Raw genomic sequence first — 16,719 nt, forward strand, 5'->3', positions numbered from 1 at the left:
ATTTGTGACATAATGTGACTAAAATAAGGGATCAGTTGATAGGACACATCTTGAGGCATCAAGGAATTTTGAATTTGGAAGTGGGAGGAAGTGTGGAAGGTAAAAATTGTTGAGAGAGGTCAAGGCCTCGCATTAAGCAGGTTCAAATGGAGTAGCATGGAAACTGCATCAGACCAGTCTGCAGACTGAAGACCACAACAAAAATAACATATTGTGACTTTATTTTAATTAAGCCTTCATTTTGTCAATTAGTTGCAACCCTTTATTAGTTCTTCGGAGCTTGAATTAACACAGCTACTTTATTGTTTTGTCTAATTACAGTCCCGCATCTTTGATGTCCCTTGATTTGAAGCTGAGACTAACATTGTCTCCAACAACTATACATAGTACTCTTTTTTCCTGCTCCCAATTCCTTCTAGTAACTTGACCTTTAAACTCCATCTTAAATCTTGCTATTACCAGACTTTTTGTCAGCTCTCCTGACAAATTATTTTACTCCCTGTTTATTTTTGTTGTTATTGTACAATTTAAAATGAATTTAAGTTTATGACTAGCTCAGTGTGAAGCTTGTTTAACATTTTTGTGCCTTTAACTATTTCTGCTAAGTTTACGAAGTTTTGTGTAACCTTTTGTTCAAAATTGTTGAAATTTTAACACTAATACTCAACCACATATACTGCCTAAATGGATTGTTAGTTAATAACATGGGTATGTCAGAAGGAACTGTAGCAGCCACTCACTTGATGTTTTGCACTTTGGGTGTCGTTTCCTTAACCATTGTACACAAAATATGTGCAGTATTCTGGTGCTTCATGTTTCACATGACTATCCACAGAAAAGCAAAACGTAAGTCACAAAACTCAGAATTTCAAATCTGAGCTGAAAGATATTCATCTTGTGGTTGAAGCTCACTTTATGCCTTATTTGCTTTCAAATATATACTTACTGAAATCTGGTTCTGTCTTGAGCAAACAAAAATTATTATTTTTTAACAAAAGCCTTATGTATGACACAATCCTCATATTCTGTTCACTGTGTTGTCTGTCATTTAATATTTAAATCTATATAGCGTGAAAAACCTTTCCTAAAACATGAATTCAGTGAACTGTGTATGCTGTGACTTGGCCTAGATTTTCTTGTAGAATCTGAAATTAAAATATGAAATAACTATTCCAGATCACTGGTTGAACAGTCAATAACAGAAACAGCCAAATACTACAACAGCTTTGAAGTTTACATCCAGACATTAATATCTCAAGCATTGGATTCAAATTTCCTCACTGAAGTTCTGCGGGAACATGGTAAGTTTTACAGTGAATCAGTAGTGACATTAAATTGAAAGATATAATTATGATTGTCATGATGTACAAGTACAGTTTTATATATTCATTATCTCCTCTGCAGCTTTGTGATATATCAAACAATTGAAATCCAGGTTGGAATATCAACAATATCAGAAAAATGATAGGTTGCTACTGAACATAAAGATGACACGTTGAGTTGCAGACAGGCACAGCACCTTTAGCTTCAGCCAAAGTCTTCTTCAGAAAAGAAAATGTGTACACACATTCACACAAGCAAGGACACCGCACACATGCATAACCATTATCTTTGGCTGCTCAGATGAGAATGCAGCTGTCACATTGAACAAAAGCAGCAGATTATAGTCATGTATACATGAGGTGCGCTTGTTTGTGTGAATGTGTGTGTGTTTGCTTTTCTGAAGAAGGCCATGGATGAAAGCTTTGTAAGATATATTTTATTGGACTGCCAAGACTATGTGCTCTTACACATTATTTTAATTCGGTATGGGACAAAACTGGGGAAGAAATACAATGCGCATGATTGACCTTGTACTGGCAAAAAAAATAAATTTTCCCTGTGTATTGGAACTATCACTAAGGCCTTGAAATGACATTTTTTAGTACTCTGAACACTGCTGAGATGTTTTCTGTACCTGACCCCATTTCAAAGCATCTGAGGATTGTACTCCACAGGATAAAGGTCCTGTTGACACCCCTTAGCCTTATGTTAAGTTGACCATGGAACTACACTCTGCTCGCAATGAAAATACAAACACAACTGATTCAAAGCGTAATACACTGCTTACTATTATCTTTGATCACATGTCCGACTTAAGCAGGGAGTATTCTTTCGCTGTGCAGACTGTGCAATTCAAATCTTGATGCCCATTTTAGATTGCTCTCTTTATCTCCTTTCACTTTCTGTTTTCTCGGTTGTACCCAAATTTTGGACAGTAGTAGCATCTAGTAAGGGCATTTTTGCCTTTGAATATTGAGCTGTTGTTGGGGTTTAATATGCACTGAGCTTATTTCTTTGTCAGATGGAAAGATGCTGTTTTGTTTTTGCATATACCAATGTAAGGTAAATAGTCTTGTCTCCAGCTTTAATTTTTTCCTAGTAAACTTTTAGGTTGAATTAGTCTGTATTCCTTGTTTTATTTCCTGATTTAAGAGGCGTAGTTGGACTCGTATTTTGTGTATTGTGAATTACTAATTTAAAAAAATATGAGAACAGCCACCCAAAAGGAAAATCATTCACATATAACTCACATATTTGTTAATTTATGTTCTTGTAAGATCTCTTTCGAACTGTAATTACTGATGAATATCACTGTCCATAAAGTTCATAGTAATATACACTGATGAAAATTATCCTGCCTGAAACTTCTGTAAAATATGAGTAGCTTCCAGAAAGTATTCTGTGAAAGAACTATATTGTGTGATTGTAGCATAGAGTGCTGTGAGATGTATAGCATACATAAGTAATTGTTCCACACTGATATTTGTGCTAACTAAAGCTGTCATTAACCTAAAGATGTATTTAAATGTCAAGGTACTCTTTGAAATGACCAGCCAGTTATAAGAGGTTCTAAAGTGTAAGATGAACCCTAAACAACAGTGCAGCTTGGCATTTTTCGTAGGGCAGATCATTCCAAGAGGTGGGGGGGGATGTGGTATAACTGACTGAGGATTGAATCACAAACATTTTGATTTGGAACCTGATACTTAGTCAATTAGCAGCCAGCTCACATTGTTCAGTAATTTAAAGTCATAAATGTTGTTCTGATTGGTAGTGACACCAAGAGTGGCAAAACCAATACTGGAAAACTTTTTAAATTTTATTTTTGTGGGTATCCACAGCCTCGATGTGTTTTGAGGATGAAAATATGCTCCAAGTTGGCTCTACCTGTTTATTATCTAGGTAACTAGCAGTTTTAATGATGGATCATTTTCAAGTACCCGTAATTTATTCACAAAATAGTGAAATTGGTTTATACATTAATTGTCTGCAAGCTCTCGCGTTACTTATACTTCATAAATAAAGTTACTTACATTTTTTAAGCTTCACAGTTCATTTCATATTTTACTACATCACTGCTACATGTGGACAGGTATACATTGAATGTCTGTGCATATGTGGTACAAAAACAATACAATAGTGTACATGATTAGGTACAATAGACAACAAATATAGAAAACTAACATATTGTACGAGGGCAGTTCAATAAGTAATGCAACACATTTTTTTTCTCGGCCAATTTTGGTTGAAAAAACCAGAAATTTCTTGTGGAATATATTCAAACATTCCCACTTCGTCTCGTATAGTTTCATTGACTTCCGACAGGTGGCAGCGCTGTACGGAGCTGTTAAAATGGCGTCTGTAACGGATGTGCGTTGCAAACAACGGGCAGTGATCGAGTTTCTTTTGGCGGAAAACCAGGGCATCTCAGATATTCATAGGCGCTTGCAGAATGTCTACGGTGATCTGGCAGTGGACAAAAGCACGGTGAGTCGTTGGGCAAAGCGTGTGTCATCATCGCCGCAAGGTCAAGCAAGACTGTCTGATCTCCCGCGTGCGGGCCGGCCGTGCACAGCTGTGACTCCTGCAATGGCGGAGCGTGCGAACACACTCGTTCGAGATGATCGACGGATCACCATCAAACAACTCAGTGCTCAACTTGACATCTCTGTTGGTAGTGCTGTCACAATTGTTCACCAGTTGGGATATTCAAAGGTTTGTTCCCGCTGGGTCCCTCGTTGTCTAACCGAACACCATAAAGAGCAAAGGAGAACCATCTGTGCGGAATTGCTTGCTCGTCATGTGGCTGAGGGTGACAATTTCTTGTCAAAGATTGTTACAGGCGATGAAACATGGGTTCATCACTTCGAACCTGAAACAAAACGGCAATCAATGGAGTGGCGCCACACCAACTCTCCTACCACGAAAAAGTTTAAAGCCATACCCTCAGCCGGTAAAGTCATGGTTACAGTCTTCTGGGACGCTGAAGGGGTTATTCTGTCCGATGTCCTTCCCCATGGTCAAACGATCAACTCTGAAGTGTATTGTGCTACTCTTCAGAAATTGAAGAAACGACTTCAGCGTGTTCGTAGGCACAAAAATTTGAACAAACTTCTCCTTCTTCATGACAACGCAAGACCTCACACAAGTCTTCACACCCGAGAGGAGCTCACAAAACTTCAGTGGACTGTTCTTCCTCATGCACCCTACAGCCCCGATCTCGCACCGTCGGATTTCCATATGTTTGGCTCAATGAAGGACGCAATCCGTGGGAGGCACTACGCGGATGATGAAGAAGTTATTGATGCAGTACGACGTTGGCTCCGACATCGACCAGTGGAATGGTACCATGCAGGCATACAGGCCCTCATTTCAAGGTGGCGTAAGGCCGTAGCATTGAATGGAGATTACGTTGAAAAATAGTGTTGTGTAGCTAAAAGATTGGGGAATAACCTGGTGTATTTCAATGCTGAATAAAACAACCCCTGTTTCAGAAAAAAAATGTATTGCATTACTTATTGAACTGCCCTCGTAGTATAGGCACAGCTGTTATGGTATGACCAAAGATATTTAGACCATGTCTGTAGATGGTCAATAACATTAAGTAAGATATTGGTGCAATACTCACTGGCGTATTGTGTTTGTTGTGCTCACATGTGCTGTCTTATTAAAAGTAGAAGATCTAAACTCGTACATCTTATGTCATGCCATATGTACTCCTTGAATTTATAGAACAAAGTAAAACTACAAAAGATTATGTTGGGCTTCTTAATGAGGCATGCCAATCAGTTCATAGTATTGGCCATCACTGGCCCCTATTTTCTCCCATCTTTTGGGCAACATATGAATCCTCGAGTAAAATGACTGTGTGTCTTTTGAGCATATACATGAATCGATCCAATGTTGCTTTTGTTCATATGACCAGAGGTGCCGATGAGCCAGGTGATGTGCCATTGATTGAAAAAAGTGGTACTAGGGAGGAGCAAAGTCTGGAGAATATGGTGGGTAGGGTAGAACCTCCCATTTTGTTCCCAAGTGCATTTTGATGGGCTTTATGTCATGGGGTTGAGCGCTGTCATGCTGAAAAATCACCTTTTCATGTCTACCACTGTATTGTGGCCATTTGTCTTTCAGTGCATGGTTCAATTGCTTTCGATAAGAAGGTCCTGTGATCATTTCCGTTGGTTTCAGTAGCTTCAAACGCCTTCTCTCTTCCATCGCCATGCCAGCCTTTAACGTCAGATTACTGTTCTTGAAGCGTTGACATCATTCTCTGTACATTCTTTCACTAATAGGTGCAACACTATAGGTGTTACCCAGTATTTTATGACCCTCAGTTCTTCATGTTAAAACAGAAGATTAAAATTTCCCACAAATAACAAGACCTGGGCTCATAGGTTGACATATTCAATTGGGAATGACTTTATGATGCAATCACAATTCAACTAATTTGTTGAAGGCATTATGTTTACAAATGCATAACCTTGCTGTATCAAACAATGGAAAATCCAGGATGGAATGTAACAATACCAGAGAAGGAAAGTTGCTACTCACCATATAGCGTAGATGCTGAGTCGCGATAGGCACAATAAAAAGATTCACACAGTTAAGGCTTTTGGCTATTAAGGCCTTTGTCAACAGTAGACACACATACACACATGCACACACACTCACATAAATGCAACTTGCACACACATCTGCAGTCCTCTCTTCAGCATATCCATTTCCCTTTTTAAATTTTCTAACCTACCTTCCCGATCAAGGGATCTGAAATTCCACGCTCCGATCCGTAGAACACCAGTTTTCTTTCTCTGATAACGACGTCCTCTTGAGTAGTCCCCGCCCGGAGATCCGAATGGGGGACTATTTTACCTCCGGAATATTTTACCCAAGAGGACGCCATCATCATTAACCATACAGTAAAGCTGCATGCCCTCGGGGAAAAATTACGGCTGTAGTTTCCCCTTGCTTTCAACTGTTCGCACTACCAGCACAGCAAGGCTGTTTTGGTTAGTGTTACAAGGCCAGATCAGTCAATCATCCAGACTGTGCCCCTGCAACTACTGAAAAGGCTGCTGCCCCTCTTCAGGAACCACGCGTTTGTCTGTTTTATAGTACTAGCAAAATCATAGTTCATATGTCATGCTACAACAAAAATGGTTCAAATGGCTCTGAGCACTATGGAACTTAACATCTATGGTCATCAGTTCCCTAGAACTTAGAACTACTTAAACCTAACTAACCTAAGGACATCACACAACACCCAGTCATCACGAGGCAGAGAAAATCCTTGACCCCGCTGGGAATCGATCCCGGGAACCCAGGCGCGGGAAGCGAGAACGCTACCGCACGACCACGAGCTGCGGATGAAGTGTCATGCTACATGTACAGTTGAAACATTTGTTGTCATGCTAGAAAACTAAAAATATGCTAGCCTTCTTCATGTACAGCTCAGTGCAGTCTCAAAGTTGGAGCTATAGTTTTGAGCAAAATGCCTCATTCAAAACTCATACTTTTTAAATCTTACAGTGCTAGTGGATTCACAGCTCATACACCATGTGTCTCCGTGCTTATTTAATTGTAACATTCGTTGTCATGTTAAGACATCTAAAAACATGACAGACTTCTTCCTGAAGCATATTTGTCAGTCTATAAACTGACTCTTTGTTAGTGACTTATTAACCGGGCAAACAGAATACTTTAAATTGTATTGTTTTTGTGCCACATACACACAGAAATACAATGTATACCTGTCCACATGTCTCGGCAATGTAGAAAAATCTGAAATGAAGTGGTGAAGCTTAAAATATGTAACTTGGGTTAAAAAATATAAGTAGATGCGAAATCTTGTAGACAGTTAATGTATAAACTAGTTTCATCATTGTATGAATGTATCACAGGTGCATAAAAATGACCGACTGTCGAAATTGGTAATTGCACCGTTAATAAACAGATTATAGGCCAAATGGACCATGTTTTCATTTTCACAATATTGGAAAAAAGAGTATTACTAAGTATTTCTTTGGATCATTGAAACTTAAACACTATCAATGTTACGGATGTTTGACTTGCATTTAAACAATATAAGTCCAGTTACACATGTCTGCTTATAATGAATAACTACATATATGTTTTGGTAAATCACTTTTGAGAATATTCAAAATATTAATAAATAATTTTCACAAAAAAATCATCTTATATTTGGTCAACTTGCTATGGACCATTATAGTTTATTGACTTATTTTCCATTTCTATGCACAATACTGGTTACAAACAGTCCAGTTAAGAGAAAGATTACCTTCCCAAAATCAAGAGACAAGTTGAGTTTGTGATTGAGCCAGTTTGAATATGATTTCGTACGATTTCCATATTTGGTTTCAGGTACAAGTCAGTATGACTTTTGTCATAACCGTAGATGATTTCTTACCCTGTGATCATTAAAAATAAGGAAGCCTTCTGTCTGTAAATGGAACAGAAGACTTTAAACAAACAAAATCTAATAATTAATGTTAAAAACTTCCACTGTTTGCAGTCATGATTCTGCATCTATGTAGTATATCTGTACCTACATACATCTATACATACATACATACATATTCTGCAAGTTGCCATATGGTGCTTGGTGGAGGATAGCTTGTACCACTACTAGTCATTTCCTTTTCTTTTCCAGTCACAAATAGAGGATGGGAGAAACAGCTGTGCAAATGCCTCTGTAAAAGCCCAAATTTTCATCATCTTCGTGGTCCTTAGCATGAAATGTATGTTGGTAGCAGTAGAATCATTCTGCAGTCAGTTTCATATGCCAGTTCTCTAATTTTCTTAGCCGTATTTCACAAAAAAGAACATCATCTTTCCTCCAGGGAATCCCATTTGAGTTCACAAAACATCTCTATAATACTTGTGTGTTGATCAGACCTACCGGTAACAAATGTAGCAGCCAGCCTCTAAATTGCTTTGATGTCTTCCTTTAATCCTACCCAGTGAGGATCCCAAACACTTGAACATTATTCAAAAATAGGTCGTGTTAGTGTTCTATATGTGGACTCCTTTAGAGATGAACCATGCTTTTGTAAAATATTTCCAATAAAATATAGTTAACCATCCCCCTTCTGTATTTCATACTGTTTTGCAAAGTTATGTTTAGTTGTTTAATCGACGCGACTGTGTCAGGCAGCATACTACTAATACTGTATTTGAACGTAATGGGATTGTTTTTCCTACTCATCTGCAATAACTTGCATTTTTACACATTTAGAGCAAGCTGCCATTCACTACGCCAACTAGAAATTTTGTCTAAGTCATCTTGTATCATCCTACAGTCACTCAACACCACCTTCCCATACTCCACAGCATCATCAGGAAACAGTCATATATCTATGAGTTTTCAATATTACTTATTTTTTCCCTATGCAGGCCACTATGTGATATGTGCAGTGAATTCATATGATAACAATATACGAGGGCTATCCACAAAGTACATTACGTTTTGGAATTAAAAATAAATAAAGTATTGGAAATTTTTTTTATTATATACAGATGAAAGCCACACTTAAATACTACTTTTCTACATAGTTGCCATTTAAATTAAGGCACTTATCATAGCGATGGACGAGCTTGGAAATTCCTTCGTCGTAAAATTCGGCCGCCTGCGCCTTCAACCACATGGTTACCTCTTCTTTTGGGACAGAAAAGGTGTGATTTTTGTGGATTTCCTGGAAAGATGCACTACAATAAACTCTCGAAGGTGTTGCCAAACTCTGCACAACCTCAGAAGAACAATACAAAACAAAGCAGTTACTGCTTTGAAGCTGGCACAGTACTTACAGTAGAATATCTTTGGCTTACCTCTGACAACCATGCCTCCATCCTTGCTACCCTCCCTGTTTTCCTTTCCCTGTTGCTTCATAACCTGGGTTGTGAGTAACTGAATCTACTTTCCCTTCTTCCCTTTCTTTCCCGTCTCTCCTCCCTGATGAAGGAACATTTGTTCCGAAAGCTAGGAACGTAAATTTTTGGTTCTGTTTTTTGTGTATCTATCGGCTGTACTGAGCTGAGGTAAGTACTGGCCAGCCCCTCTATCTCTTTGTTAGTATTTGTTTCACATCTTTATATGAGATTTTCCATTAATCATTTAGATCACTGTGATATTACTATTTTATATGAACAACTTGGAGAAATCTGGAACCCAAACTCCATCTAGTACAAATGAGTAAGAAGTCAAGTCTCCATTGTATACAGTTTGGAACTACCATGCACTTAGCACAACACCTAACAGTACTGAAACAAGCTGAATGTGTCCACTGATAAAATGCAGTAGTAGGGATTGCATTGCAAAGCAGTGGACACAAGGATATAGTGATGTTTTCTGATCACTGCACAAAAAAGAAAGGTAGAGTGGAGGGGGTATGTTGTTTTTTGAACCAAACATGATATATGAAAATTAGTGAAAGGGGATGTATACTACAGCAGGCAGCTTAACATTGTGTTTTGGTGGATGGGACTCTTCATGTGGAAATGGAAGGGATTGTTACTGGTGCTCTCTGTTACTGCAGGATGTGATGTATTGAAAGCTCTCTGTTACTGCAGGATGTGATGTATTGAAAACATAGTTTCACGTGCATGGCTTTGTGCAGCTTTTACTAATAGTACACTGTCACATGCTAACATCAATGGCATGCTACTGGTGCATTCTGGGAGCAACCCATGAACATTTGTGACATGGTTGTAATGCTGCACCACCTTAATGGCAAAGGCCAAATCTCCAATATTGACATTCACTTGAGTGTGTATCAACATGAACACAACAAGATATTATAACAATGAAAATAATAAATTATTGATAATATAATGCAGATGGATAGATAAAAAATCTACTCACCGAGCGGCGGCAGAAGAGTTGAAGGGGAAGGAAGAGGGATAAAGGAAAAGGACTGGAGAGGTTTAGGGAAAGGGTTACAGTTCAGAAACATCATCCAGAACCACGGGTTGGGGGAGACTTACCATACGGTAAGTACATTTTTGTGTAACAAGGCATGCAACAAGTGGGCCAATGTTGCGGCCACCCTCGTCAGGAATTTATGAGAGTACACCACTTCCTTAGGAAGGCCTGAAGCTCCTTCATGGACAAGGGGTGAGATATGTACGTAACAGCACAGATGTGATCTGGCACAGGGCGAACCTCACCCTGTGAGACCTTGAACCCAAATAAACAATAGAAGGTTGAAAAAACTGAGATTTCATGAAGTTACACTGTAAGGCTACGAACTGTGAGACAAAAAACAAAGTGCGCAAATGTTTCAAGTGATCAGCCATGAAGGAGGTGGTGAGTCAACAGTATCATCCCGATAATTAATGCAACCTGTGGCAGGCACAGTCAATTGCTCTAAAAATCATTGGAAAATAGCTGAGGCACTAAGCACACCAAAAGGAAGGCACAAATATTGATAGAGACCAAAAGGCATATTTAAAACCAGAACTCACTGAGACTCTTTTGTTCTCAGGGGCCTGCAGATATGTTACAGACAAATCAATTTTGGAAAAGTACTGGCCATCTGATATTTTGGCCAACAGTTCCTCCTGGCATGGAAAAGGATATGTACCCACAATGGGCTGTGCATTAACAGTAGTACTGAAGTTGCCACAGAGGCAAAGTTTGCGTGATGGCTTCCGAACTACAGGTAGCCGTAACAGGTTGCACCACCCCCAGAGATTGAAGTGTGTCCAATTCTGCTTTCACTAGATCTTTCAGGGCAACAGGAATAAAATGCTCACAACAAAATCAGGCTGAGCTGTGAATTTCGAAGAAATACGAGCAGAAAAATTTGTAGCACACCCTATACTTTCGTAAAATAAGTCCAAAAACTCCTCACACAGTGTTTCCAATTGAGAATAAGGCACCTCATCAGACACAAGGAGAACTGCATTGGTTATAGAAAATCCAAATGCCTGCAATGCATCCATCCCGAACAAGTTCACATCACCAGCATCACCACCCACCAAAAATGTAACAGAACAAACCACTGGCATAAGAGGCAGATGCCATAAATTGTCCCAACATTACAATGTTCTGTTTGTTATAACCGACTAGCTTCTGCATGACCAGTGTCAACAGTGGTGATTCTAAACTCGCATAGGTTTGAGAATGAGAATTCAGTAACTTCACTGCAGCACCTATGTTGACATGTGGCCATAGTACTTAATGAAAAACACTTAACTTGATAAACAACTGGGAAGAAGTCACAAGCATTGGAATCACACAGTTTACATCCATGTCCATATCCTGAGTGACCTTTGGTGAATGAGACTGGCAAGCATTACAAGTAACCCAGTGCTTAGGGTACACCAAACATTTGTGCTGGACAAAACAGACAGGACAAGGCAGAAACAGAGAACACCGATGCTGGCGCTGTGTTTTCACAGCTGCTTGGTCCGGCTTCGGTCTGCTAGGCACTGGGCCTGCATGTTTACCGCCGCTACTGCCAGTTACTCATGCAAGCTTACTGTCATCTTAGAGGGCACACCTTGTGACACTACTGCCATATTGCCTGATGCATCAGTTTGGTCAACTGCTGCCTGAGAAACTTCAAAAGATTATGTTTTTTTGCATAACTTCTGCCAGTGTGCGGTTTTCACAGAGTAAATCCTTACCCTTCCTTGTCTAGAGCTAAACAGATAATTGCGTTGCGCACCATAGAGTCGTTATGGGCAACGAATTGACTCTTATGGCTAAGGTCGTGAAGTTCAGCTGCCCAGGCCCTATATGACTGGTTTGGTTTCTTATGGCATCGGTAGAATTCAACTTGTGCATGCAGTGGTAGTTGGACAATAAACTGCACATGTGATCAAAAGTAAGAGCTGCTGGTTCTTGTAAAGGGGCAACTCTGACACAGAAATTGATATATCTTAATAATAAGGATTTGCACAAATTCGAGTCTGTCAAACCTAAAGCCAAAAAATGCTGCCTGAGTTTTTTCGTCAGCATCCCAATCCTTGGTTGAATAATCATACAGAGGAAAAGTGGGTGGATAGACTGGCAGAACATTACTCTGTCTGTTAATGGAAGCCAACAAAATGGTTACTGCCAAAGTAAGCTGTTCAGTCAGGGCTGGTAGCACAGTGACCATAATAACTAAACCTGATGAAACCACACTTAAAGACTGCACAAGCAGAAACCATCCCATCCTCGTTGCCCATTGTGTCATAACCAAGTAATACACGAAACCAATTTAAGTAACACAAATAAGGCTTGTTTCATAAACTCTGAACAATATCAGAAATAAACATCTTGTGACTCCACACATAACAAGGCAAAAGAATCATACAGAATGTACAACATAAGCAATACACAGAACAACTGATTTATCAAAGCAATACACAAAACAACTGATTTATCAGTACAAACCAAAAGAACATAGTGAGCATGAGTCAGCACTGCTGCACGTGTAAATAGGTGCAAATCACCAGTAGACAGCACACAGAGACTGTGCCGTGTGCACACTTTCTACTGGTGGCCTCTAGTGGCTGGTCTGCACTGAGCCAGTTGGCAGTTGATTTATCACATATGCATGGTGACACTACACTCGGACACTCACAACTCAGGTGCACTAGTAGCAGGACACAACACATCCAATCTTTATGATGGTTAACAGAATCCTTGCTTTGTGCCCAGTGATTATCATTTTGCCTGTTTATATCATTTAAGTTACTTCTCTGTTGTTGGTTTCTAATTTTGTATTGGTACAGTATTCTCATTGTAATGGTTCTGCCTTTAGAGTCTTCATTCTGAAAAATTACCTCGTTTCCGTCCTTCAGTTCTGTCAACCACTAAATAAACATTCTCTCTAGTGTATAAAAGCCAGCTTTTCCTGTACAACTAGTGGAATTTGTTTGAATTAATATGGCTGCAAGTTCATTTTTTTTTTTTTTTTTTTTTTTTTTTTTACCGAGTCATCAAGATAAATTTGTTAAAGTACCAATATTTCAGCAGATTATCTGTATCAATCCAGTCACTTCATGATAAGGCTTTCTTAAATTCATGGAGCTGGCATGTGTTCATTCCATTATCCTCAATAGAGGTTAAAAATGTGACAAATAATTAGATGTTTTTCTTCAAAATTGTGGTAACTTGTTTCTGTAACTGTTCTTTTTTTGACTGCAAGTGAACTGATTTCAACATAACAGTGAAAACCCCCTTTTACACTTTTCAGCACCCTGAGCCAAAAAAGTGTAAAACACTGGAAAGTGTAAAATACAGGAAAGCATAGGAAACACAACAATCAGAAATGAATAAATTACTCTGTCATTCTCATTATATTGTCAAAAATATGAAATTAAACCAATTTAAATTTCGCTATTTAAAAAATCTGAAATAATTAATTATTTTTGTTTCTTTCTAACAGCAGTTAGCTCTGTTTGTTTCTCCACAGTATACAAAGCATCAAATCTATTTTCATCACCTGATGCTCTACCAATGTAGTGCCTCAAAAGGCTAATAGTTATGTAGCCTCTCTAATGCTTGACACAACTGGTTCTTGGTCATTAGCTTCATCATCATCTTCACCAGTCACATCTCTCTTCCCTTCTTCAAAATGTTTAGTAATGATGCTATCAACTGTATCACCTCTGAAGCAATGACTCAAACATCAATACCAACATACTCTTGAAACATAGATGATTTGCCTATAAAAGAAAAATCTTGGACTGTGGGGGTTCCTGAATGTTTTCTGTGAACTTAAATCCTGCTTTCATGGGGACCGATGACCGTAGCAGTCTGGTCCCTTTAATCCCCCAAACCAACCAACCAACCTGCTTTCATGAAACAATCAGAAATAGTTAAAAGGAGTCACATTCATCTGTACTGTGGCTACATAATACATATCATCCAAAAGTGATATGGTCATAGATTTTGGGTGCATACCATTATTGTGCATAAATACAGCCTTCTGGACAAGCATTTTTCTATATTTCTATTTAAATGAATGAATGATTCCCATATCTAACAGTTGGAACTCAGTCACCCAATTAGGAGGCAGGGACACTTAACTTATTATTGATGGAACCAGACTGTCTCACAGTGGCTTTGATGTTGGGCTGATTTCTCACAATCATGTTCAAGGTGGAAGCGAAAATTCCTAGGTCCTTTGCTAATTAAGTTCATGATCTGATACATTTCTTATCTTTTCTAATTTTTTCACTTGTAGGCACTGGTTCAAGCTACTGCAGAACATAATTTTTACACTACTGTTTGTTTGCTTACTATTACCAGTATGGTAGTATCCTTTTGGGACAATTGTTAGAATTACAGCTTGCTGTTGCATTCAGAAAAGCAGTCACTGTATGGAAAAGATAGAGTATAAATTTTACTGACTACTATTAGTGCAACTTAATGTATTTGCATATTTTGTTTTAAAATTCTTAATTAAATGTGTGGTAATCATTTTTATTTGTAGTGACAAGAAGACTTCTTGTCTAGTTCTTTTTGTGACATATTGGTACGATTTGGACATTTCCTGTCAACTGTCTTCTGTTTTCAGTTATGACAACTTAAACAATTTGACTGTAATGACTCTGGCAGCAACCTTCATTCTGCTTATTGCCTTGTGATACAACAGCTTTAATTTAATTTCATAGTCATTTATACAAATAAACACTAATCGTGAAGACAATCATCTCTGTAATGAATCATTGTTACTTACGCATGAAATATGTTAATCTGTACTAGGTGTGCAGTCTTAGTTTGGTATGAACTGATGTTAGATGTAAACATTCATCCTCAAGATGCTTTGTAACATGAGGACTGTTTCTACCCTCTTTCTCACACAGGATATCCCAGAGCCGAGTGACCTCCTTGTTGGCAACAGGCTGTAGATTTTATGCCTATTGTTCTCTGTTTATGAAGACTGTCAATTGTAGTGTTTTAACCAGTACTGTGTTACAAGTTTTATTTACTGTAATTTTATAATGATTATCTCACTTTAAAACATGAATATCTTTTTAATGTGGTTTCACAAAAGACTTTTGCTTCTGTGTTTTATTTACACCACTGGACATGATTGGAACAAAGGAAAAAAATGCACTGTTGTTTGTGTTAGCACTTAGTCACTGTTCTCGTGGTAATTGCAAAGGCAGTGGCTGAGTGTGACAAACGCAAACATGCATGCGGGTTTCACTCTTCTTTCCGATCATGTCCAGTGGTTTAAATAAAACAAAGAGGCAAAAAAGTCTTTCATGGAACCACATTAGAAAGATATTCATGTTTTATGTCAGATTTATTATTGATAATCATTATAGAATTATGTCAAATAAAACTTGTAACACACTATTCATTAAAACACTAAAGTTGACAGTCTCCGTAAACAGAGAACAATAGGCACAAAATCTACAGCTTTTTGGTGGCAAGGAGGTCACTTGGTTCATTGATGTCCTAGGTGAGAAAGAGGGTAGAAATTGTCATCATGTTAAGGAGCATCTCAAGTAGGAATGTTTACTCCTGACATCAGTTCGTACCAACCTAAGATTGCATGCCTAGTACGAATTAGCGTAACTCATGTGGAGGTAACAGTGATTTGTGAAAGACTATTATGAAGGTCGCTGTCTTCAAAAATGTATTTATTTGTATAAATAACTGTGAAATTAAATTAAAGCTGTTGTCACACAACGGAATGAGCAGAAGGAAGGTTCGTACTAGAATCACTGTCGTTAGATAGTGATTATTATTAAGGCAGTGACTCAGCATACTTTCCCACCCTTCCAAACAACATGAACCTGTAATGCAGGTGGCCATGCCCCAGCTTGCTGACAATGAAAATCTTACTTACCGTGCTAATGCTACATTACACGATCAATAACTCTGCACATATTCTGCATTTTTCGCTTTGTTCCAAGCCTGACTTTGAGCAAGAATATGATGCAGTTTTTGCAGAAATCTGTATGAAAATTAGTGTTAACAGTTGTGATGGTGTGAAAGAAAACTTAAAATGTAGGAAATATTCTGACATGGAGTCATTAATGACGGGGAAAGCATTGTGTGGAGAGAACAGAACTTCTGTTGGGTCCAACAAGAATGAATGTAAAAGGCAGGAAAAGGTAAACTGCAGGAATGTAAAAATGAGATTTTACTGTATTTATTTTCAAGCTCTCTGCATTGTTATTGTAGTCCAAGGACTAATTTATCAGTATGTCTTTATTTATACTACAAATTAGTTGTAATGTTGGTGTTCTTTTTCTATACTTGACCAACCCCTTCGTCAACAGATTTTTGCAGATGTTTATGAATAGCTAAACTTTTATTTTTATTTAATTTTTTTTTATTTTCTCACAGAGTGCTGGAAATTCTGCCATCATTTTATTTTGCTTAGAAGTAAGTGGGTCTGTGATTCCCATTTTTGTGTTGGCTAG

At 38.3% G+C, this 16,719-nt stretch overlaps 1 protein-coding gene across 2 annotated transcripts in view; it reads left to right on the forward strand.

Moving 5' to 3' along the window:
- The window catches only part of LOC126251428 (uncharacterized), a 145,161-nt gene that overhangs the window by 104,961 nt on the left and 23,481 nt on the right, over positions 1 to 16,719 (forward strand). For both annotated transcript variants that reach the window (XM_049951844.1, XM_049951843.1), the window contains one exon: positions 1,177 to 1,301. In XM_049951844.1, coding sequence (XP_049807801.1) covers positions 1,177 to 1,301 — 125 coding nt within the window. The remainder of the gene's footprint in view (positions 1 to 1,176; positions 1,302 to 16,719) is intronic.

The sequence above is a fragment of the Schistocerca nitens genome, chromosome 4, assembly GCF_023898315.1.
Source record: "Schistocerca nitens isolate TAMUIC-IGC-003100 chromosome 4, iqSchNite1.1, whole genome shotgun sequence".
Taxonomy (NCBI): domain Eukaryota; kingdom Metazoa; phylum Arthropoda; class Insecta; order Orthoptera; family Acrididae; genus Schistocerca; species Schistocerca nitens.